This window comes from Rhinatrema bivittatum, chromosome 7 (assembly GCF_901001135.1).
Source record: "Rhinatrema bivittatum chromosome 7, aRhiBiv1.1, whole genome shotgun sequence".
Lineage (NCBI taxonomy): Eukaryota > Metazoa > Chordata > Amphibia > Gymnophiona > Rhinatrematidae > Rhinatrema > Rhinatrema bivittatum.
In genome coordinates, this window is record NC_042621.1 from 33,039,946 (window position 1) to 33,064,752 (window position 24,807).

Genomic DNA, 24,807 nt, shown 5'->3' on the forward strand with positions numbered 1-24,807 from the left:
GCCACGCTCTCTAGAATAGACTATATTTTAGTAGCAGATGCCCTCTTTCCGCAGACCGTAAATGCAGAAATAGGACCGATCGAAATTTCCGATCATGCCATCTTATGGGTGACAATAAAAATGGCAAGGGAGGATCCTGGTACCAAACTTTGGAAGTTTCCGGGATATATGACAAAAGATAAAAAATTCCAGGACTTCCTCAAAGAAACGTGGAAAGAATATGAGACCCACAATAGGCAGCACAAAGTAGACCCAGTCTTGTACTGGGAAGCCGGTAAGGCTGTCATGAGAGGCAAAATATTGGCCTATACTATAGCTCAAACAAAAAACATGCACAAACAGATAAAATTGTTAGAAGATAGGCTTAAGACAGCCAAGGCCCAATTGGCGGCCCACAATAGTAGTCAAACGAGGGGGAATTATCAAGCCATCCTGCATACCCTAAACGAATGGCTTCATAAGAAAGCGCAGAAATCTATATTATTTGGAGAACATAAGCTTTTTCGATATGGCAACAAGGCAGGAAATCTTCTAGCTAAGTTGACTCGCAATGCCAGAGGTAAAACATATTGCAAAGTTAAAGGATTCCAATGGGAATCCAATTCAGAAAGGGGCGGATATCTGTGCGGCCTTTAGAGACTTTTACACCAAATTATACACAGAAGATAGGCAAGGGGGGGCGATTCAGGAAGCCGAATTTTTTAAAGATCTACCTATCCCCCAAATCTCCCCGGACCAACTAGCGCAATTGAACCAACCTATCACATTAATGGAAATAATCAGTGTCATAAAAACAAGTAAGAGGGGGAAAGCGCCAGGCCCGGACGGGTTTAGCGCGGAATATTTTAAAAGCCTATTATATCAAATAGCTCCAGACATACTGCAATTCTATGCCGCAGCCCAGCAGCGGGAGGCCTTCCCAGAAGGGTTAACAAGGGCTTTCATTACTGTCCTGGAAAAACATAGAAACATAGAAACATAGAAATGACGGCAGAAGAAGACCAACCGGTCCATCCAGTCTGCCCAGCAAGCTTCACACATTTGTTCTCATACTTAACTGTTTCTCTTGGCTCTTAGTAACCTTATGTTCTAATTCCCTTTTCACCCCCACCATTAATGTAGAGAGCAGTGCTGGAGCTGCTTCCAAGTGAAATATTAAGTTTGATTAGTTGGGTAAGCGGCAGCATAGCTCTCTGCCATGAAGCAGAGGGCAATGCTGGAAATGTGTGAAGTATCAGTTTTTCTTTTCCCCTGTCATTGAAGCAAGGAGTCATGCCGGACATGCACCGAAAGTGAAGAATGCCTTGAAAGTCACATTAACTATCAAATATTGAAAAGCCTAATAATTGGTAATACCTATAAGCCCATGAACCCATCCCTGTTTTTTTTCTTTTTTTCTTTTCTTTTTTTAATTGGGAGATGGATGCCCTTCATCCTTCTACTCTGTGAAGGTGGACACCTACCACCGGCCACTGGCATCCCGCTCCGTTAATGCCTCTGTGGCTACTGCCGCTCCATGCAGTGTTTTACTACCTGCTCTTTATATGCGTCCTCTAGAACTGATGGATCCCATCCCTGGGTTTTTTTATTATTTATTTAATTGGGAGATGACAGCCCTCCATCCTTCCGCTCCGTGAAGGTGGACACCTACCACTGGCCACTGGCATCCCGCTCCGTGAATGCCTCTGTGGCTACTGCCGCTCTGTGCAGTATTTTACTACCTGCTCTTTATATGGACACCTACCACTGGCCACTGGCATCCCGCTCCGTGAATGCCTCTGTGGCTACTGCCGCTCCGTGCAGTATTTTACTACCTGCTCTTTATATGTGTCCTCTAGACCTGATGGATCCCATCCCTGTTTTGTTTTTTGTTTTTGTTTTTTATTTAATTGGGAGATGACAGCCCTACATCCTTCCGCTCCATGAAGGTGGACACCTACCACTGGCCACTGGCATCCCGCTCCGTGAATGCCTCTGTGGCTACCAGGTAAAGATCTAGCCTTAACCTCCTCATATAGACCGATATCCTTATTGAACTTCGAGGCTAAGCTGTTTGCCAAGATAATGGCAGATAGAATGAGTCTAGTATTGCCATCCATAATCGCACCGACACAAGTGGGATTTGTAAAAGGGAGATCAGTCAGTTCCAATTTAACTAAATTGCTAATAGCCATGGAAGAAACAGAAACTACTGGAACATCGGCTTTAATGGTCGGGTTCGATTCGGAAAAGGCTTTCGATAGGGTATCGTGGTCATACTTATTTTCAGTTTTGCGCAGATATGGGTTTGAGGGGGCATTTGTGAAAAATATAGCAATGCTCTACCACGTCCCGAAATCAGCAATTATTGCAAATGGGCATATATCGGAGGACTTTCAATTATATCGGGGGACCCGGCAGGGATGCCCGATGTCCCCCTTGCTCTATATCCTGACTATAGATCCCCTTTTGCGAAAGATAGAGGGGGATGCCCAGATACGGGGATATGGGGGGAAGTCCATGGACTTTAAAGTGTCAGCATTCGCGGACGATGTCCTGGTTTTTCTAACATCCCCACAGGAATCACTGGAAAAGGTGCTTGCCCACCAGAAGTTATTTGGCATGTTTGCAGGCCTAAAGATCAACGAGGACAAGTCTGAGGCCATGGACCTCGGACTTAATGTGCAAACTCGTTGGGAGGGGGAATTCCCACTTCGCTGGGTGGGGAGGACAATGAAGTACTTAGGTATACAATTGACTAGAAAGGTGGACCAACTTCAAGGGGCTAACGTGGGGTGTCTCTTGCAGCGTATGGAGCAAAGATTAGGTACCTGGAGTAAATTGCCGCTTTCGATCATGGGAAAATTGAACCTCCTTCGGATGATGGAGTTGCCACGGTGGCTTTATGTATTACAGAATATTCCCATATGGTTAACGAAACGGGAGATTCAACGTATACATAGCCTTTTGACGCGATATGTGTGGGGTGGCAGACGAGCGAGGGTGTCCTTAAGCTCTTTAATGCTTCCATATTTGCAGGGGGGACTCTCCTGCCCTAATTGGAGGGATTATAATTTGGCCTGTTTACTAAGGCATATGCAGGACTGGTTCCGAGGCTCCAGCTACTATTCCCCATATGAGTTTGTATTAGACTGGACTGCACCATATTATCCTGAAACTTTCCTCCATTTGCCGGCAACAGAGGTCCCTACCAAATATAAGAAAAGTCTCCTTATTCAAGCGTGTCGCCGAGCATGGGTATACTTATGTAGTTCTAAGCTCCACACGAGCAGAGGGATCTCGCCCTATCTACAAATCAAGGGAAACCCACAGTTCGAAGCCGGAAACACCAGCATTCTCTTCCATAGATGGCAGATAAGGGGATTAAAACATGTAGTCCAGCTGTGGGATGAAGTACGGGCTTGCGTATACAGTTTCAGGGAACTGCAGGATCACTACTTACTGGAGTCTAGAGAGTTTTATGCATATCTGCAGGCCAGACATTACATGGATACATTGGTAACACAATATGGGTCACTACAGAAATCTCACTTAGACACATATAGAACATTTTTTACGCCGCTGGGGAAAAAGCAAAACTCTTGCTCGGTCTTTTCTAGAGCACTAAGAGATATTCCCATGGTTCGGGTCCTGGAAGAGGTACAAGGTGCATGGGCCACTCGGGCAGAGATAGTGTTGTCAAAAAAAGATGTATCCCAGATCTTACTTGATCTTGTACGAGCAACTGATAACATTACCTTGAGGGAAATGGGATACAAAGTACTCCGATGTATGTATATGACTAGAACTAGAATGTATAAAGCCAAGATGTGTGCCATGGACCAGTGTCAAAAATGTAATACGGATAAAGGAACGTTGAAGCATTTATTTTGGGACTGTCCGAAAGTTGCGGGATACTGGGATGGGGTGACAAGCATACTGGGGTCTATCCTACAAAGACCTATTACAAAAACTCCAGATTTATGTTTGCTGAGATTGATTAAGGGTCCGCTAGAACGACTACAGGAACAGGAGCAACTATTCTTACAGAAGGCCCTACTAGTAGCATTACAGCCGATCCTCCTGGAGTGGATTTCGGAAGCCGCACCTAAAGTGGAAATTTGGAAAAATAGACTCTTTAAGGTACTACAATTTGATTATATGACTGCGCACGATAAATCCCAATCAGCAGTGAATAAATGCTGTGAGATCTGGAGCGGCTATTGGCGCACTCTCACACCCACGATGCAGGACTGTATTACAAATCTATTCAGCACTGGACATAAGAAATCCTTTTGAAACATCCTGTACAGTATACTGACTGGTCCCGGGCAGATGGAGGGGGAAAAAGGAGGGGGGGCGGTGGGACTGAGGGGAGGGGGGAGTTCTGAGGGAAGAAAAGATGGTAGCGAAAATGTGTTGCCATGTGAGGCCTAGTTGTTTACACATGATTTACTTTATATATCTGTGGCACGGTTTAGATGGCTGTTTTACCATTGAAAATTTGAATAAATACATTTAAAAAAAAAAAAAAAAAAAAAAGAGGTGGCGGAGAGCTCCCCTCCCCCAGGGTAGCCTTCTCCTGCTCCCTGAACGTTCGCAGTAAGGCTTCAGTACCTGCACTGAGAAGGAAAGGGTCCCTGCGTACTCTAGAGCTGCTGCGATGCGATTTCGCCAGAATCGGCTTCCCCGAAGAGCCTTCCCCTCCCGACAAGCAGCCAGTACAAACTCCAGCCTGCAGGCCGCAAAATGCGGCATGAACCCCGAGCTAAATTAGGATCAGGGCCCGAAAAAAGAACCAGTGCAACCAAGACAAACCCCCGGGAGCTCTTAGGAACTGAAAAGGACGGCGAAAACGGCATCGGAAGGAAGGGGGGGCCGATGGACCTTCTCCGCCAAACAGGCTGTGCAGACCCCATCGCGAGAAATCCGCGCATGCGCATTGCCACGGGCCAAGCAGGCCGCACCACGAGGCATATCGCCGGCCTTGATTTTGGCTCTCCCCGAAAAAAGAACCGCGACAAACGGATGGATTTCCCAGTCAAAAAATGGGCTGGGAAAGTGGCAAAAATCAACGAAAACGCAGCAAAAATGGAGCAGACGCAGAGCCAGAGAACCCCAAACACACAATTTTATATATATATATATATATATATATATATATATATATATATATATATATATATATATATATATATATACACACACATACACACACACATATATATACACACATAGACCCCCGGTATCAGCCCTCACCGCTGCAGTTTCAGGGTTCCCAACCCTCTGCTCTCCAGCCTCGAATACCAGGGGGAATGGTCCCAGCAGGTCCTGCCAACCCCCTGGGAAGCTACTCGCAACTGTCCGATCACTGCTCTAACCAAACTTTTTTTTTTTTTTTTTTTTTTTTAAAGGGATCCTTAAACTAAGCTTCCCTTGTAAAATCAAGCGCTAAGAGACTAAAGTCAGACCATATCCAACCCTAAACTCAGCACCTCTATCGGACACTAGGTTTTGCACCTCCGCCATCTGCTGGAGACAGAAAAATACTGGCAGACACTATGTGGCACCTCAGGGGTATAGGACAGAGTCCACAAATGTTGAGATTACTGCCTGATAATCTCCTTTTCCTTAGTGTAGACAGATGGACTCAGAACAAATGGGATAGTATCCGCGTGCTAGCAGTTAGAGACGGATCTGACATCAGCACGGGGTATATATCCCCACAGGAAGCGTAGCAACTTAGTAATCTTCCTTGCAAAAGCTGTTATGGATGTGTGTACTGACGCTCAGTGAAAAGTGAAACAGGATTCCCCTGACCGATTGATAGTAGCTGGAGACCGCCAGCATTCCCAACCGGAAGGCGTTGACACCTGGTAGAGTGTACGCTCTTATGGAAACAGATGACATGGCTTACCTTGAATCGGTGAAACCCATGTACGCAGGCAGCTGGGCGGGATGCTGAGTCCATCTGTCTACACTAAGGAAAAGGAGATTATCAGGCAGTAATCTCAACATTTCCTGGCGTGTAGCCAGATGGACTCAGAACAAATGGGATGTACAAAAGCTTTACTCCCAGCCTGGGCGGGAGGCTGCCTGAGGACCATGTAGTACCGCCCTTGCAAATGCTGAGTCCTCCCTGGCCTGGACATCCAGACGGTAAAACCTGGAGAAGGTATGGAGGGAGGACCATGTCGCCGCTTTACATATTTCTGCAGGCGACAGCATCCAGGATTCTGCCCAAGATGTCGCTTGTGCTCTGGTAGAATGAGCCTTGACCTGTAGAGGCGGAGACTTCCCAGCCTCTACATAAGCTGCTCTGATAACTTCTTTAATCCAGCGGGCGATGGTGGGCCGCGAGGCCTCTTCACCTTGCTTCCTCCCGCTGTGCAGGACGAACAGATGGTCCGTCTTTCGTAGTTCTTGTGTCACTTCCAGATATCTGGGCAGCAATCTGCCAATGTCGAGATGGCGCAATAAACGCCCTTCTTCAGATTTCTTCAAACCCGCTGTGGTAGGCAAGGATATGGTTTGGTTAAGATGAAACTGTGAAACCACTTTAGGTAGAAAGGAGGGAACCGTACGAAGATGGATAGCCTCAGGAGTGATTCTGAGAAAGGGATCACGGCAGGACAGTGCTTGTAGCTCTGAGATGCGGCATGCCGAACATACCGCCAATAGGAACACCATCTTCAAGGTTAGAGAACGGAGAGACAGTCCCCGAAGGGGTCTGAAGGTGGATCCCGCGAGGAAATCCAAAACAAGATTGAGGTTCCATAAGGGCACAGGCCACTTTAGTGGCGGACGAATATGCTTGACTCCTTGCAGGAAGCAAGAAACATCTGGGTGCTTGGCGATGGTCTTGCCATCCCTCCTGGGACCATAGCAAGACAGCGCAGCCACCTGAACCTTGATGGAGCTGAGGGAGAGACCCTTCTGAAGTCCATCCTGCAGGAATTCCAACACAATAGGGATTGTGGTCGCATGTGGATTGGTGCCGTGAGTGTCGCACCATGCTTCAAATACTCTCCAGATCCTTACATAGGTGAGGGATGTGGAAAACGTGCGAGCTCGGAGAAGTGTATCTATCACGGGCTCCGAGTAACCTCTTTTCTTCAGCCTAGCCCTCTCAATGGCCAGACCGTAAGAGAGAATTGAGCTGGATCCTCGTGGAGGATGGGACCTTGCCGTGGAAGGTCCCGGAGAGGAGGCAGGGGAAGAGGCTCCCCTGCCAGTAGTCTTCTCATGTCTGCGTACCAGGGTCTTCTTGGCCAGTCTGGTGCCACTAGAAGAACTAGGCCCCAGTGTTTCTGAATCTTGTGGATGATGGCGCCCAGCAGAGGCCACGGAGGAAAGGCGTATAGCAGAGTCCCAGGAGGCCATGGCTGGACCAGGGCATCGATTCCGTGGGAGAACGGGTCGCGCTTGCGGCTGAAGTATCTGGGTACTTGAGCATTGGACTTGTCCGCCAGTAAATCCATGTCCGGAATCCCCCAGAGATCCACAATCATCTGGAAGGCTGTGGGTGACAGCTGCCACTCTCCCGGATTTAGGCTTTCTCTGCTGAGGAAGTCTGCCGTGGTGTTGTCCTTCCCGGCAATGTGGACGGCGGAGATGTCCTGAAGATTCGCCTCTGCCCAAGCCATCAGCAGGGCGATCTCCAGAGATACTTGTCGGCTTCTGGTTCCACCCTGACGGTTGATGTATGCCACCATGGTGGCGTTGTCGGACATCACTCTGACTGCTCTGTTCTTCAATCTGTGAGCCAATCGAAGGCATGCCAATCGGACTGCCCGGGCCTCTAGACGGTTGATGTTCCACGCTGACTCTTCTCTGTTCCACCGCCCTTGTGATGTGAGTTCCTCGCAGTGTGCTCCCCAGCCGCTCAGGCTGGCATCTGTGGTGAGCAAAGTCCACGTGGGTGAAGACACCTTCGACCCCCTGCTCATGTGATTGGACTGCAACCACCACCGCAACTGGGTCCGCACTCTGGTTGGCAGATGAAGGTGCGTGGAATAGTTCCGTAGCGGGGGCTCCAGCGAGAGAGCAGGGAGTGTTGTAGGGGTCTCATATGGGCCTTCGCCCAAGGTACCACTTCCAGGGTGGATGCCATGAGACCAAGAACCTGCAGATAATCCCAGGCTATGGGCCGACTGGCTCCCATCAAATACTGGATACGCTGCTGAAGTTTCAACTTTCTCTTGGAAGTGAGACTAACTGTGTCTGCCCGGGTGTCGAACTGTACTCCCAGGTATTCCAGTGACTGGGAAGGCTGTAGGCAGCTCTTGCTGAGGTTGATTATCCAGCCCAAGCTTTCCAGAAGGGTGATTACTCTGTCAGTTGTCTGAAGGCTCTCCTCTCGAGATTTCGCCCTGATCAGCCAGTCGTCTAGGTAGGGATCGACCAGAATTCCTTCCCTCCTGTGTGTCGCTGCTACCACTACGACCACCTTGGTGAATGTCCGTGGTGACGTGGCCAACCCGAAGGGCAGAGCCCGAAACTGGAAGTGGCATCCTAGAACCTTGAAGCGTAGGTAGCGCTGATGATCCGGATGGATCGGGATATGCAGGTATGCCTCTGACAGGTCTAATGCCGTGAGGAATTCTCCTGGCTCTACTGCAGCCTTGACGGAGCGCAGGGTCTCCATGCGAAACCTCGGTACCCGTAAGTATCGATTGACTGACTTGAGATCTAGCACAGGCCGAAAGGTGCCCCCTTTCTTGGGTACCATGAAATAAATGGAATAGTGTCCAGAATTCACTTCCCAGGCAGGTACTGGGATGATGCCTTTCAAGGACAGGAGCCTCGCCAGGGTAGCTTCCAATGCTGCCTTCTTGTGTATGGGACATGAAGATTCCACAAACTTGTCCGGAGGGAGATGATGAAAGTCCAGATAATATCCCTCCCAGATAATGGTGAGGACCCACTGGTCCGACGTGATCTCGACCCATCTGGGGTAGAAGAGGGTTAACCTGCCCCCTATGGCTCCGTCCCCCAGATGAATCGGCGGATTCTCATTGTGAGGCGCGGCCGGGACCCGAGCCTGGGCCTGCTCCCCTCTTGCGCTGCTTGGTCCGAAAGGACTGATTCCTGGCCTGAGGACGTGGTGCCTGGTAGCGACCCCTGTAAGGAGCAAAGCGCTGTGAACTCCTGCCCCTGGAGGGCTTTGGAAAGGCGCGCTGGCCCCTTCTGAACCGATCTTCCGGCAGTCTAGGCACTGGAGAGGCACCCCATGTACTGGCCAGTTTATCAAGGTCGCTGCCAAATAGGAAAGAGCCCTTAAAGCGCAATCTGGTGAGGCGTGTCTTTGAAGGCGCATCAGCTGACCATCTCCGGATCCAGAGCTGCCTCCTGGCAGCTACGGAGGATGAAATCCCCTTAGCTGTTGTCCGGACCAGGTCAGATGCAGCATCCGTGAGGAACGAAAGAGCTGACTCCATGTCTGCTGCTGGAGCGTTGTTCCTAACCTGTGATAAACAGGCACGCGTCACCACTGTGCAGCAGGTCGCGATCCGCAAAGATAGAGCTGCCACCTCAAAGGTCTGTTTCAGAATGGCGTCCAGTCGCCGGTCATGAGGCTCCTTGAGGGCCGTCCCCCCTTCAACTGGAATGGTAGTGCGCTTGACCACAGCGCTAATCAAGGCGTCCACCTGAGGGCACGCCAGCAGGTCCTGGATAGCCGGTGCCAATGGGTACATGCCCGTCAGGGCCCGGCCCCCTTTGAAGGAAGCCGCTGGTGCCGCCCATTCTAAATCTATCAGTTGTTGAGCTGCTTGCAAGAATGGAAAATGGCGGGCTGTAGGACGAAGACTTTCCAGCAGGGGGTTCTGCGCAGAGGGCACCGTAGCGCTGGGACCTGTAATATCCAACTCCGCCAGACACTGAGACACCAGGTTGGAGAGATCCTCCTTGGGGAAGAACCGCCTCATGGTTCTATATGGCTCAATCCCTGGGGGAAGCTCCCCCTCGTCCGGGAGTTCGGACTAGTCCGGTGAAACCTCCTGGTCCGATTGATCTGGACTGTCCAGCGGCGGGAGGTCCCGCTCACGATAAGGGCGTGAGGGTCCAGGAACGGGATCCGCAGGAGCTGCCACCGCAGCGGCAGCCGCAGCAGCCGCCGCAGTCGCAGCCACCGCAGGAACCGCAGCAACTGCAGGAACAACAGGAACAGTAGGAACCACAGGGCCAGGACGGGAAGCCGTTTGCATCTGTACAAAGGCATGAATCCCCTTAAAGAGATCCACCCAGGAAATGGAAGCAGCCTCTAATCGCTGGGGTACAAGATCCCCCGGGATTCCCGATTGGTCGAGACTGCCCGCTAAATCCGGGGTAGCCCCTGGGGAACTGTCAGCAAATCGTGGCTGAGACTGGGCCTGGCTTGAGGGTCCCACGGCCTCCTCACATTGGGCACATAGGGAGTCTGGCTCTTCACTGGGCGTGGCTCTAAGCTGGCATGCAGAGCAGAGGCCAAGGGCTTTAATGCCTGAGGCAGGCGGCGCCGCAGCTGAAGACGCTGATGCGTTCTGTTCCATTGAAAGAGAAGCGGCAATAATATATGTTTAATATAACAGGCGCGCAATAATAATATGCGGCAGCAATAGGCGCTTAATACAACAAGCGCACAAGAATAATAATATGCAGCAGCAATAGGCGCTTAATACAACAGGCGCACAAGAATAATAATATGCGGCAGCAATAGGCGCTTAATACAACAGGCGCACAATAAGAATAATATGCGGCAGCAATATGCGCTTAGTACAACAGGCGCACAAAAATAATAATATGTTCTCAGCACTAGGCGGTCATGAAAACAGCTCAATTGTATGCAATATGCTCTCAGCAATATGCCACCAACAATACACGCTTAAAGGCTTTCAATAAGCGCTCAGCAATAAGCGATTAGCAATATACGCTCAATGGCATTCAATAGGCGTTCAGCAATTATCGATTAGCAATACACGCTCAATGGCATTCAATAGGCTTTCAGCAATAAGCGATTAGCAATACACGCTCAATGGCATTCAATAGGCTTTCAGCAATAAGCGATTAGCAATATACGCTCAATGGCATTCAATAGGCTCTCAGCAATATGCGGTTAGCAATATACGCTCAATGGCATACAATATGCTCTTAGCAATAAGGCAATATACGCACAAGGAGAAATAGAGCCGCGCCTATTACGGGCGCTCAATACCTGAACAAGGCCCACAAAATGGCGCCCTCCACGGCATGCCACGCCGCCGATCCTCTGTTCCTCGGAGACCAGAAATAAGAGATGTACGCCTTACCTGATCCTCGGCGCTTCCCGGCTGGAACCCGGGCGGTCTCCGGCTGCGGGGGGAGAGGGCAAGTACCTTTACCGCCACGTTTGAGGATATGCACCCGCTTGCTCGTCCACGCCGGGACCGAGGCGCCTCGAAAGCCTCACCCGAACCTCGCCCGGGAGCTGTGTCCCTGCCGCGATTCGGCCACCGGACCGAGGACTTACACCTCTGGGGGATCACGGAAATCACCCCGGGAAACTCTACTGGGGGAGGGACCTTAAAGTATCACCGCAGGAGTGCGGGGCTCGATGCAATAGAAGTTTTAGTAAGTAGAAAAAGAAAAGAAAAAGTAGATTTGGAAAACACGCTCAGCAAGCGTGCAGGCTCTCCAAACTGCTTTGGAGACGGAAATTACTAAGTTGCTACGCTTCCTGTGGGGATATATACCCCGTGCTGACGTCAGATCCGTCTCCAACTGCTAGCACGCGGATACTATCCCATTTGTTCTGAGTCCATCTGGCTACACGCCAGGAAAGTCTTTTTCTGTCTCCATCTGCTAGAGGGGAGGCAAAACCCAGCTGTCCTGGACTGATCTGGGTACATACAGGGAATCGGCTTGTACATTCTCGACTCCGGCAATATGAGATGCCGATATTTGGACTAAATGCTGTTCTGCCCACAGGATCAGGTCCTGAATTCCCAGCAACACCACATGGCTCTTGGTGCCTCCTTGCCTATTTATATAGGCTACTGTTGTCGCACTGTCCGAGACAACTCGCACCGACCATCCCTGAAGTAAAGGCTGAAAGGCAAGCAAAGCCAAACGCACCGCACTGGCTTCCAAGCGATTGATAGACCAAGATGCTTCTACATTCGATCAGATCCCCTGAGCCGCTTGACTGACAAACTGCTCCCCAACTAGAGAGACTTGCATCTGTGGTCAGGATCACCCAATCCGGAATCTCCAAGGATACACCCTGCAGGAGGTTGGGTGTGTGTTGCCACCACAACAGACTGTCCTTGGCCTCCGGAGGGAGAAGAACGGGCTGGTGATACTTCGCCGACACTGGACTCCACTGGGCCAGAAGTGCTCTCTGAAGGGGACGCATATGAGCAAAGGCCCACGGCACCAGGTCCAAGGTGGAAGTCATGGAACCAAGGACCTGTAACACATCCCAAGCTCTGGGAACTCGATAAGGAGGGAGCTTTTCGCCCCATTCTTCGGGACCACAAAGTAAATCGAATACCACCCCGTTCGAAGTTCCTCCGGAGATCCCGGAACCACGAACCAAGAGCTGCAACCTGTGCAAAGCCTCCCGCACTGCCTTGCGCTTCTGCAGTGAGCCGCAGGGGGAAATTAGGAACAGGTCACGGATGGGCCAAGCAAATTCTAAAGCGTAACCGTCCCTGATCATACAGAATACCCACTGATCCTGTGTGACCTTGGCCCACTCACCGTAAAAACATGCTAGTCGATCTCCTATAAAAGGAACGGCGGAGTGGGCCAGCCTCCTTTCATTGAGCTGATTTGGCTCCGGTATTGCTGGAGGTCCTGAAGGGTCTACGGCCCCCTCGAAAGGACTGCCCCCAGGACTGACCTCTAGGCAAAAAAGACCTCTATGCTGCCACCGCAGGGCGCGGTTGACGAAACCTGCGATTGTCCCGAAAACGCGGCCGAATGGGAAAACTCCTCCTACCCCGAGATCTATCTTCTGGCATGCGAGCCACCTTAGTGTCTCCTAATTGCTTCACAATCTGATCCAAATCCTCCCCAAACAGGAGACGACCCTTAAATGGTAAAGACGCCAGCTGGGACTTAGAAGAAACATCCGCGGACCAGTTACAAAGCCAGAGCAGGTGCCTTGCTGACACTGCAGCCCCCATAATACAGGAGGACGTCCGAACCACATCGTACAATGCATCTGCTACAATGTTGAGATTACTTACCTGATAATCTCCTTTTCCTTAGTGTATGCAGATGGACTCAAAACAAGTGGGATATAGTGTGCTCGTGCTAGCAGTTGGAGACGGATCTGACGTCAGCACGGGTACATATACCCCCACAGGAAGTGTAGCAATTCAGTAATCTTCCTTGCAAAAGCTTTTATGGATATATGTGTGACTGACCGATCGTTTAAATGAACAGGATTACCCTGACCAATTGATGGTAGCTGGAGACTGCCAGTGTTCTCAACCGGAAGGTGTCGACACCCGGCAGGGTGGAAGCCCTATATAAGCAAACATGGCTTACCGTGAGTTGGTGAATCCCCATGTATACTGGCAGCCGGGCGGGATGCTGAGTCCATCTGCATACACTAAGGAAAAGGAGATTATCAGGTAAGTAATCTCAACATTTCCTAGCATGTAGCAGATGGACTCAAAACAAGTGGGATGTACAAAAGCTACTCCCGGACTGGGCGGGAGGCTGCCCGAGGTCCGTTTAGGATTGCCCTCGCAAATGCTGTGTCCTCCCTGGCCTGAACGTCCAGACGGTAGAATCTGGAGAAGGTATGGAGGGAGGACCACGTCGCTGCTTTACATATCTCTGCAGGTGACAGCATCCTAGTTTCTGCCCAAGAGGCTGCTTGCGCTCTGGTAGAATGAGCCTTGACCTGTAGAGGAGGTGGTTTTCCCGCCTCTACGTAGGCCGCCTTGATAACTTCTTTGAACCAGCGGGAGATGGTTGGCCATGAGGCCGCTTCTCCTTGCTTCTTCCCGCTGTGAAGGACGAACAGATGGTCCATCTTTCGTACTGCTTCTGACATTTCCAAGTATCTGGCCATTATTCTGCCGATGTCGAGATGACGCAGTATTCGACCTTCTTCTGACTTCTTCAAACATTCCGTGGTTGGCAAGGATATGGTTTGGTTGAGGTGAAATTGGGAGACTACTTTGGGTAAGAAGGAAGGAACCGTGCGAAGATGGATAGCCTCTGGAGTGATTCTGAGGAACGGATCATGGCAGGACAGTGCTTGTAGCTCTGAGATGCGGCGTGCGGAACATACAGCCAGCAAGAACACCATCTTCAAGGTCAACAAACGGAGAGACAGGCCTCGAAGGGGTCTGAAAGCGGATCCCGCTAGAAATTCCAACACTAGGTTGAGGTTCCTCAGGGGCACTGGCCACTTCAGCGGCGGGCGAATGTGTTTGACTCCTTTCAGGAAACGTGAAACGTCTGGGTGTGTGGCGATGCTGTTGCCGTCACTCCGGGGACCGTAGCAGGATAGCGCTGCCACTTGAACTTTGATGGAACTGAGGGACAGACCCTTCTGAAGTCCATCTTGCAGGAAATCCAAAATGATAGGGATCTTAGCGGCATGTGGATTGGTGCCGTGAGTTTCGCACCAGGCTTCAAATACTCTCCAGATCCTTATACACGTTAGTGATGTGGAGAACTTGCGTGCTCGGAGGAGAGTATCTATTACCGGCCCAGAGTATCCTCGTTTCTTCAATCTAGCCCTCTCAAGAGCCAGACCATAAGAGAGAATTGAGCTGGATCCTCGTGGAGGATCCTTGCCACAGCAGGTCCCTGTGTGGAGGCAGGGGTAGTGGATTCCCCGCCAGTAGTATTCTCATATCTGCGTACCAGGGTCTTCTTGGCCAGTCCGGTGCCACTAAAAGAACTAGGCCTCTGTGCCGCTGAATCTTGTGTATAGTGGCGCCCAGCAGGGGCCATGGAGGAAAGGCATATAGCAGGATCCCCTGAGGCCATGGCTGTACCAGGGCATCGATCCCCTGGGATAGAGGATCCCGCCTGCGGCTGAAATATCTGGGTACCTGAGCGTTGGACCTGTCCGCTAGTAGGTCCATGCCCGGCATCCCCCACCGATCCACAATCATCTGGAAAGCTGAGGGCGACAGCTGCCATTCCCCTGGATGTAGGCTTTCTCTGCTGAGGAAGTCTGCCAAGGCGTTGTCCTTCCCGGCGATGTGGACGGCGGAGATATCCTGGAGATTTGCTTCCGCCCAAGTCATCAGGGGGGCTATTTCTAAGGATACCTGTTGGCTTCTGGTTCCGCCCTGTCGGTTGATGTATGCCACAGTGGTGGCATTGTCTGACATCACTCTGACCGCTCTGTTGCAAAGTCTTTGGGCAAATCGCAGGCACGCTAGCCTGACTGCCCGTGCCTCTAGTCGGTTGATGTTCCACCCCGACTCTTCTCTGTTCCACCACCCTTGGGCGGCGAGTTCTTCGCAATGTGCTCCCCATCCGTTCAGGCTGGCATCCGTAGTGAGCAGGGTCCAGGTAGGGGAGGACATTCTTGACCCCCCGGCTCATGTGGCCGGGCTGCAACCACCACCGTATCTGATTCCGCACTCTGGCTGGTAGAGGTAGGTGTGTGGTGTAGTTCTGTGATCGTGGGCTCCATCGAGATAGGAGGGCGCATTGTAATGGTCTCATATGAGCCCGTGCCCATGGTATCACCTCCAGAGTGGATGCCATAAGGCCGAGGACCTGTAAGTAATCCCAAGCTGTGGGCCGAGTGGCGCTCAGCAGGGCTTGCAGACGATTCCAGAGCTTTGATCTTCTCTTGGAGGTCAGGCTGACCCTGTCTTCCTGGGTGTCGAATCGGACTCCTAGGTATTCCAGCGACTGAGAAGGCTGTAGGGAACTTTTGTTCAAGTTTACAACCCATCCTAGGCTTTCCAGAAGAGCTATAACTGTTGGTTGCCTGGCAGCTCTCCTCCGGTGACTTCGCCCAGATCAGCCAATCGTCCAGGTAGGGATGGACGAGGATTCCCTCCTTCCTGAGGGACGCTGCCACTACTATTATGACCTTGGTAAAGGTCCGCGGCGCGGTGGCTAACCCGAAGGGTAAAGCTCGGAACTGGAAGTGCTGGTCCAGGACATTGAAGCGTAAATAGCGCTGATTATCCCGATGGATTGGGATATGCAGGTAGGCTTCCGACAGATCTAGGGATGTGAGAAACTCCCCTGGCTGTACTGAATTTTTGACAGACCTCAGAGTTTCCATGCGAAAGCTGGGGACCCGTAGGTATCGGTTGACTGACTTGAGGTCCAGGACGGGCCGGAAAGTGCCCTCCTTCTTGGGCACGATGAAATAAATGGAATAATGCCCAGAATTCATCTCCCTTGCAGGCACTGGGATTATGGCCTTTAGGGACAGGAGCCTCCGCAAAGTGACTTCTAGGGCCGTCCTCTTGATAGGCGAACAAGGAGATTCCACAAACCTGTCCGGCGGAAGCCGAAGAAAATCCAGGTAATACCCCTCTTGGATGATGGCGAGGACCCACTGATCCGAGGTAATCTCCACCCACCTGCGGTAGAAAAGGGACAGCCTGCCCCCGTGGCCGCGACCCCCGGATGGGTCGGCTGATTGTCATTGTGGGGTACGGCCGGGACCCGAACCCGAGCCGGTTCCCCTCTTGTTGTGCTTAGGCCGAAAGGACTGGTTCCTGGCCTGTGAACGAGGTGCTTGGTAGTGAGTCCTGTAAGGGTTGAAGCGCTGAGAGTTTCTACCTCTGGATGGTCTGGGGAAGGGGCGCTGGTTCCTCCTTGACCGGTCTTCTGGTAGACGGGGTAATGGAGAGGCGCCCCATTTATTGGCCAGTTTCTCAAGGTCACTGCCGAACAGGAGGGATCCCTCAAAGGGCATTCTCGTGAGGCGCGTCTTGGAGGAGGAGTCGGCCGACCAATTACGTAGCCAGAGCTGTCTCCCTGGCCGCCACTGAGGATGACACTCCCTTGGCTGCCGTACGGACTAGGTCGGAGGCTGCATCAGTGAGGAATGAGAGAGCTGATTCCATTTCCTCTCCCAGGGTGTTGCTCCTAGCCTGTGATAAACAGGAACGTGCCACCACGGTGCAGCAGGTCGCAATCCATAGGGACATGGCTGCCACCTCAAAGGCTTGTTTCAGAATGGTGTCCATGCGCCGGTCATGTGTATCCTTGAGGGCCGTCCCCCCCCCCCTCCACTGGAATGGTGGTGCGCTTCACAATTGCGCTAACCATGGTGTCTACCTGGGAGCACGCCAGCTTCTCCTTGGTTGCCGGGTCTAAGGAATACATGCCAGCCAAGGCCCGACCCCCTTTGAATGAGGCCTCCGGCGTATTCCATTCCAGATCGATTAACTGCTGAGCTACTTGTAGGAGTGAAAAATGGTGAGACGTTTGGCGCAGGCCCTCCAACAGGGGGTTCATTCTCGGTTCCTCTGGGGCATCATGGCCCGGAAGAGCCAGTTCCGACAGGTATTGAGAGATCAGGCCTGGGAAATCCCCTCTCAAGAAGAAGCGCCTCATGGTCCGATATGGTTCAACCCCCGAGGGAAGTTCTCCCTCCTCGGGGGACTCGTCTTCTTCCTCAGGGCAATCTGAATCCCCATAAGTGGGGGTCCCGGGTGGCGCGTGGCCGTGCCTAGGCCTTGAGGGTCCAGGGGCCGGGTCACCCGGTATGTATGGACCCGCTCGGGGAGCAGCCTGCATTGAGACAAAGGCATGAATCCCCTTGAATAATTCCACCCAGGAGAGCGAAGCAGGATCTGGTCTAAGGGGTACCAGGTCCCTCGGGGTCCCCGGCTGCTCACTACTGCCGGCTAGGTCCGGGGTGTTCCCTGAGGAACTGGCAAGTACGCTGGGCTGTGACCGGTCCTGGCCTGCTTCCTCGCTCTGTGTAGCTCTGAGGTTGCATGCTGAGCAGAGGCTCATGCCTGATGTTGGAGGGGCCAGCTCCGCTGATGCCTGCGCTCTCTTACTCTCCATGTGCGTCTAGGAACGGACGCTTATCAGCGGGCGCCTATAAACGTGCGCTTTACACCATGCGCCTAACAAACCAGGCAGAAAAATGGCGACCTCCGTGGCGGATTGCCACCTAGGCAGACTCTGCAAAGCCTCACTTCCTCGGAGACCAAGTAAAGATGTATGCCTTACCTTGTCTTCGGCGCTTCCCGGTTGCGATCCAGGCGGTCTCCGGCTGCGGGGGGAGAGGGTAAGTACCGTCACCGCCGCGCTCGAGGAAGTGCACCCGCTGCCTCTGGGCCGCACCCGAACTCGTCTCGCTCGGGGGCCATGTCCACGCCGGGACCGAGGCTGCCTCTATGCCGCGCCCGAGCCCTTCTCACTCGGGGGCTAGGTCCCTGCCGCGAGCCGGCCACCGGACCGAGGCACTTACCTCCGAGGGACCACGGAAATCGCCTCGGGAAACTCAACTGGGGGAGGGACCGACTGGTATCACCGCAGGAGTGCGGGGCTCATCTTCATGTAGGTTTCTTCTATGAATTTAGTCGTGTAGAATTTGGAAACACACTTAGCGAGCGTGAGGGAGCTCCAAACTGCTTTGGAGACGGAAATTACTGAATTGCTACACTTCCTGTGGGGGTATATGTACCCGTGCTGACGTCAGATCCGTCTCCAACTGCTAGCACGAGCACACTATATCCCACTTGTTTTGAGTCCATCTGCTACACGCTAGGAAAACGCAATTGTTGCTTCCAACCGGTCTGCCTGAGCTGCTTGCAAACCAGGAGGCGTCTGCTCCTCTTGGGAATGCTGCACCCAGCGTAAGCATGCCCTCTGCATGAGGCTGGAACAAATAGCCGCGCGGAGACTCAAAGCCAAAACCTCAAAAGTCCTTTTGAGCTCAATCTCCAGCTTGTGATCTTGGACGTCCTTCAGAGCTGCCGCTCCCGCAACTGGGATGGTCGTCTTCTTCGTGACGGCAGAGACCGCGGCATCCTCCTTAGGGAGGGCAAACAACTCTAGGGTCTGTTAGCCCAACCGATTCTCAGACCCGCGTCTGGATTATTCCACTCCTGCTCCACCAACGTCTTAGTGGCTTCATGGTACGCGAACCCGGAGGAGGGACGCCGCATGCCCTGTAAAACTGGATCCGCACCGTCCTTGCGAGAGTCATCAGGCGGAGACTGGAGACCCAGTTCCTCCAGAACCTGAAGAATGAGCAGCACCAGTTCTTCTCTGCGGAACAACCGTAGGATCTTGGGGTCATCCCCCTCTGCCGCAGGCCCAGGATCCAGATCATCACCTTGACTGGCGTCCACCGAGTACCGGCAAGTGACATCCATGGGCCTGTGGGATCCCCCTGTGGCACTGCTGTGGGCACACGCAACACTCTAGCAGGCACAGTGCCTACCTGTGACGCCCCGTGCCGTGCCCTGACCTGCGCCAGAGTCAGGCAGTGACCCATCCTGGGACAAACCAGGTTCTGGAGCAAGGGGGGCGGGGGTGCTGACCCCCTCCTCCAGACCCCGACCCCCTCATACTGTGCCAAAAATGCCTTGTGCATAAAAAGCACAAATTCAGGCGAAAAAAGAGCCGGAGCACGCCCACTGTCAACAGGAGGCAAAAAGTGCCCCCCCCCCCCCAGGGTTCTACCGGGGCCTCCTGCCCCTCAAGAGGACCTGGGAGCACTGGGGAAAGAACTGGAGGAAGATCCTCTCCAGGCTCTGAAAACATAGACCTGACCGCTGCGGGATCCAAGGTCGCCGCCGTATCCGCGGTTACCGCATCAGGACGCCTCACCGGGACAGAAGAGCTTGGAGCTGCAAGGGAAGGAGAAGAAACACCTCTCCGCCATGGCAATTCAGACGCGACGGAGTCGACCCGCACGCGCAACAAGCCACCCCCCTCACCATCGCATCGCTGGCGGCCTGACAAACAAGCAAGTGAAAAAAAACGAAAACACCGAGGAAAACCCACCGAAACCGCACTGGGGGGGGGGGGGGAGGAGAAGAGAGTCGACCCAAGCTGTCATCCCTACCTGTTCCTGCTACCTCACTTTTTTTTTTTTTTTTAAACTTTACTGCTCTAAAAGCAGCCTCACAGAAAAGTTCCTCCTCCTAGTACTAAAGAGAGCTGTCCAACTCAATTCAGCAGGATAATTAAAACAGGAGAGGAAAGTGAGGAAAACCAATTTGGGAGCCAACTCGTGAAAGGGAGGGATCCGGACCACCGGATGTGTACCTCACGGTTTCTTGGGGAGCGGGTGTACAAAAGGGTCACCGACCCCTGGGTGGAAGGCTCAACTTAGAATCCAAAAATCAAAAAAAATAAAATAAAATACTGGACCAAACTGCAGGTTTAAGCATCAGTCACCCACTGCTGGAGACAGAGAAATACTGGGGAACTGCAGGTGGCAACAGGGTATATAAAGCTGTGTCAATTTTACTTTCTCTGTCTCCGCCTGCTGGCACGGATGAATAAACCCAGAAGATGGACTGATCCTGTACGTACAGGGAAAGAAGCCATTACTGCAGAAAACCACATCAAAGCACGTCTGAGTTTGCCAGAAAGCATCAGAGTGACCCAGCTAAAATGAAGCTTTCTGGCCAAAATTCAAAATGCAGGACAATGATCCCAAGCACAAGGCCAAAGCAACACAGGAGTGATTGAACAACAAAATGCTGCTTGCATAAGTATTCAACCCCTTCAGACTTCAGTAGAGTAGCCTAGTAGTTATGAACCAGGAAACCAAGGTTCAAGTCCCACTGTTGCTCCTTGTGACTTTGGTAAGCCTCAGGTACAAACTTTTTTTTTTTTTTTTTTTATTATTTATAATTTTCAATTTTACATTATTGAAATCCTTCCATATAAAGTTGCATTACACAATGTCACATATTATTAAATCATACAATCTTAAATGTTTGAAAAAAGAAAAATATTTATCTTTTATATAATATCTCTAATTATAAACCTCAACAGCAAACTATATAAAGGGGATTTACACATTACCCTTAAAATAAAATATCACCCAAGAAGGCAAACCAAATATTGACAGGAGCCCTAAGGAAAAGAAAAAACTTTTTCAGAAATAGGCTTAACATAATTTACTCACAGTGATAATAACAAATTGACCTAACTCTGGACATTGGGAGAAGAGGTTGCTGGCCTACGGGCTTCAATAAACTGTTTTAACTGTTCAACTTGGAAAAACACAAAAGTTTCATCACCTTTCTTTAGTAGACATTTACAAGGATACCGCAATGAAAACACAAAACCTAATGAAATAACATCTTGTCTGTATGATAAAAACTCTTTCCTGCGGTATTGAGTAATCGGGGCCATATCAGGATATATCCTGATTTCCTGATCACAGAATTTCACAGGAAAATTCCTAAAATAATTTCTCATTACATTCATAACATCTTGTGTTGTAATAAACGACACTAGAAGTACTTTCCTGTCAATTATCTCCACATTTGAGGATTCTAAAAACCCAGTCAAATTTAAAGGTATTTCAACATTATTTTCATTTCTAGCAGTTGCCCTATTTGTTAGAAATCTGCAAAAATTTATAGAGGGAATGTTTTGTTCAGTAAATCCTAGGCCCACCGATAGAAATTTCTTTAGAGTAGTATAAGGCATTTCCCACATAATGTGGGGGAAATTTAGAATTCTCACATTCAATTTTCTAAGTCCATTTTCAAGTAACTCCAAGCGTCTCGAAGATGTTAACTGCTCCTTTATAATAACAGAACTAACTTTAGCATTTGTTTGAAGCTTATTTTCAATTTCAGTAATCTTATTTGTCAAAGTGGTTCCTTGTTCTTGGATCCCGAGTATCTTCTGTTGCATATTGTAGTTAAGTGAATCTACTTTTTTTTCCAATCTGGTTAACGAAAGTCCCTGGCCTGCCACCAAGTCCCATATGGCCTCGAGTGTCACAGCCCCTGGCCTCGATGTCCCCGACGCAGACTCACCAACAGTAACCGGGAGAATGATGTTTTCTCCGGCTTCTCGAGCCTCTCCTTCCACTACCAGGGGCTCTCCCGGTGCACCAGACCCCTCTCCAAATTCCTCGGGGTCCAGTTGCATCCGTGCCGGTCCTTCTCCCTCTGCTGTTCCGGAGCTCTCTCCCTCCAGCTCTGGCGCCCCGGAAACATCGTCCGAGTGCGACTGGGCAGCAGCTCCTACGGGGTCGCGTTGCGCCGGAGGTGCGCGAAGGTCAGGGCTGAGGGACGTCTCTGCCGGCGACGCACTCCGCTCTCCTGTAGCAGGGCTCGCAATGGCCTCCTCGGCTCCCTCCAAATTCACTGTTTGGGCCAGAAAACGCACGATGTCGAGCTGGCTGGGTCCAGGTAGGGGCTCTGGAGGGAATACCCTCACCTTTCCCTTTCTCTTAGAGGGCATTATCTATCGAAGAAAAAACTTTTCAGAGAAGTTTAGAGAGAGCTGGCGTTTCACTGAACCGTTATGCCGCCATCTTCCTCAGGTACAAACTTAAATTATAACCCTCTGAGAATAGGGAAATACCTATAGTACCTGAATGTAATCCACTTTGAAGTGCTGCAAAAAGTGGAATAAATCTAGTACTTTATAGAACCACCTTTTGCAAGAATAACAACTTAATTCTCTGGTGTAAATTTCTACCTGCTTTGCACACTATTTGGGAGCTATTTTTGCCCATTCTTCCTGGCAGATATGCTCCAGGTTGTTTAGATTGGTTGGATGACATTATGGCCTGCAATTTTCAAATTGTGCCACAGATTTTTGATTGGACTGAGATCTGGACTTTGATTTTCCATTGTAGAACATTCACCTTTTTTTCAATTTTAAATTTTATTTTACAAAAAATGCAGAGAAATAAATAATTTTACTTTAAGAGCATATTGGTTTACAATAAACAAACTATCTGGAACAATGTATGTGTCATTTGTAATCCACACAAATCTGCTGACTTTCTAGGGTTCGAATATTTTGCAAGCCACTGTATGCATGCAATCTGTAAAACATCGATGCATCCGATACTGGCACTACATGGTGAAAGTCCTAGTGGAACGTTATTCTCGTTTCCCCGCTATACATTTTTTAAGGATACATACCTGACGCCTGGGGAAAGTAAGTCTCTGCTTCCCGACTCTGTTGCATCTTGGCTCCATTATCATCCTGCAAGGTATCAGCCCCGATTTCACCATCTGTCCCAACCTCACTGTCTTGGCAACCCACTCTGGCCCGATTGCCACCAGCTGCCTGCAGAGGTCTACTTCGGCATCTACTTGGCCCACCCCGTTGTCTACCTTCTGTGTGCCGGTCCAGTCTACGTGCCTGTCCCACTGTCAGAAAACGCCCACGCCGATCCCGCTTCATTTACACTCGGTAGGAATGCCAAATCCAACCCAGGGACTGGCACAAACACCAATAAACACTCACTCACCACCCTTGCTCCTGCTCAGAGACGGACACCCACTCACCACCCTCGCTCCTTCTGCAGAGAGACAGCCACTCACCACCCCAACTCCTGTCCCAGATAGGGGCATTCACTCACCCTCCTGACTCCTGCCCCAGAAAGGGGAACCCACTCACCACCCCGATCCTACCCAGAGAGGGGCACCCTTCCTGCCCCAGAGAGGGGCACCCACCCTAACTCCTGTCCCAGACACTGAGTATCAGTCACCGCCGTCCCCCCTCCAAAAATTGACACCCGAGTACCTGCCTCCCAAACTACAGCAACCGCCGCTAGATACCAAAAGCCTCCCACGCCCCCAATGCCCTCCTCCCAGTCCTCTCTCTTTCCTTCCTAGTCCCGGTGAAGGAGCGGCGGAGCTCAGCTCTCCATCTGCAGCTTCAGCAACGGTTAGACGGGGCCTGAAAAGAGGGATCCATGGAGGCCAGCGCGGGAGAGAGCGCCACATACAGGCACGGAGGACTCAGTGCAGGGACCCGGGGAGAGAGCACCACCTACAAACCCGGAGACGAAGAGAGAGGGGGAAACGGCGTCAGTCGCGTACAACTCAATGCACAAGAGAGGAGAGACAGCGCCACCTGCAGAGGATTCAGTGCAGGGAAGTGAGAGAAGGCCACCTACAGGCACAGAGTGCAGGAAAGGGATACAGCGCCACTTGCAGCCCCGGAGGGCTCAGTACACAAAGTGACAATACCACCTACAGGTTTGGGGGACTCAGTGCCAGTAGTCAGAGGACAGATACCATCTACAGGCCTGGGAGATCCAGTTCAGTGAGAGAGGAGACAGCGTCACCTGTATCCCCGGGGGAACTCAGTGCAGGGAATGAGGAGACAGCGCCCTTGCAAGAATGGGAACTCCCTGCAATAGTTATTTCACCATGTCAGTTCCTACCCATTCTCCTGGGACAGCAGAAAACTCAGAATCATACAATTTCTGATTTTGTAGCATATACGTGGTGCATAAAGTCCAGCAGCTTCAGCGGCCAGTCCAAATCAATAGCAGATATTAATGGGGCAAGGGGAGGGATCTATTTCCTGACGCTTATTCCTAACAGAGGCTGGCCCAAGGAGAAGCATGTGAAATGAGTGAAACTCAATTCTTCCACAATTCTCCCCCACCCCCTTATAAGGGATGAATTCTCAATATCCCCAGAGGAGTATTATTCTTTGGCCTACCTTAGATGGAACCCCCTACCCAGATACATAGTATTTAATATTAATACAAATGCATTAAAATTTTCATAATCCACATTTTTAATATTCTGAGAAATAACATTGTTCCCCCTCCATTCTAATTTGGAAAATAGAACCTGGAAAATGGAGTCAGAAGAGAGACAAAATGAAAGAAGAGGGTATGACAACTAAAACAAGAAGGAGAAAATCTTCATTTTCATCAGACTATTATTG

At 51.0% G+C, this 24,807-nt stretch overlaps 1 protein-coding gene across 4 annotated transcripts in view; it reads right to left on the bottom strand.

Moving 5' to 3' along the window:
• ZNF276 (zinc finger protein 276) overlaps positions 1-23,959 on the bottom strand; it is a 332,393-nt gene extending 308,434 nt beyond the window's left edge. For 2 of the 4 annotated variants that reach the window (XM_029608213.1, XM_029608214.1), the window contains exon 1: positions 23,040-23,957. In XM_029608213.1, the coding sequence (XP_029464073.1) occupies positions 23,040-23,304 (265 nt within the window). In that variant the 5' untranslated portion in view covers positions 23,305-23,957. Of the gene's footprint in view, positions 1-23,039 lie in introns of all 4 variants that reach the window. The other 2 variants (XR_003857676.1, XM_029608212.1) reach the window with 2 other exon arrangements.
• Between the last annotated feature and the right edge of the window lie 848 nt (positions 23,960-24,807).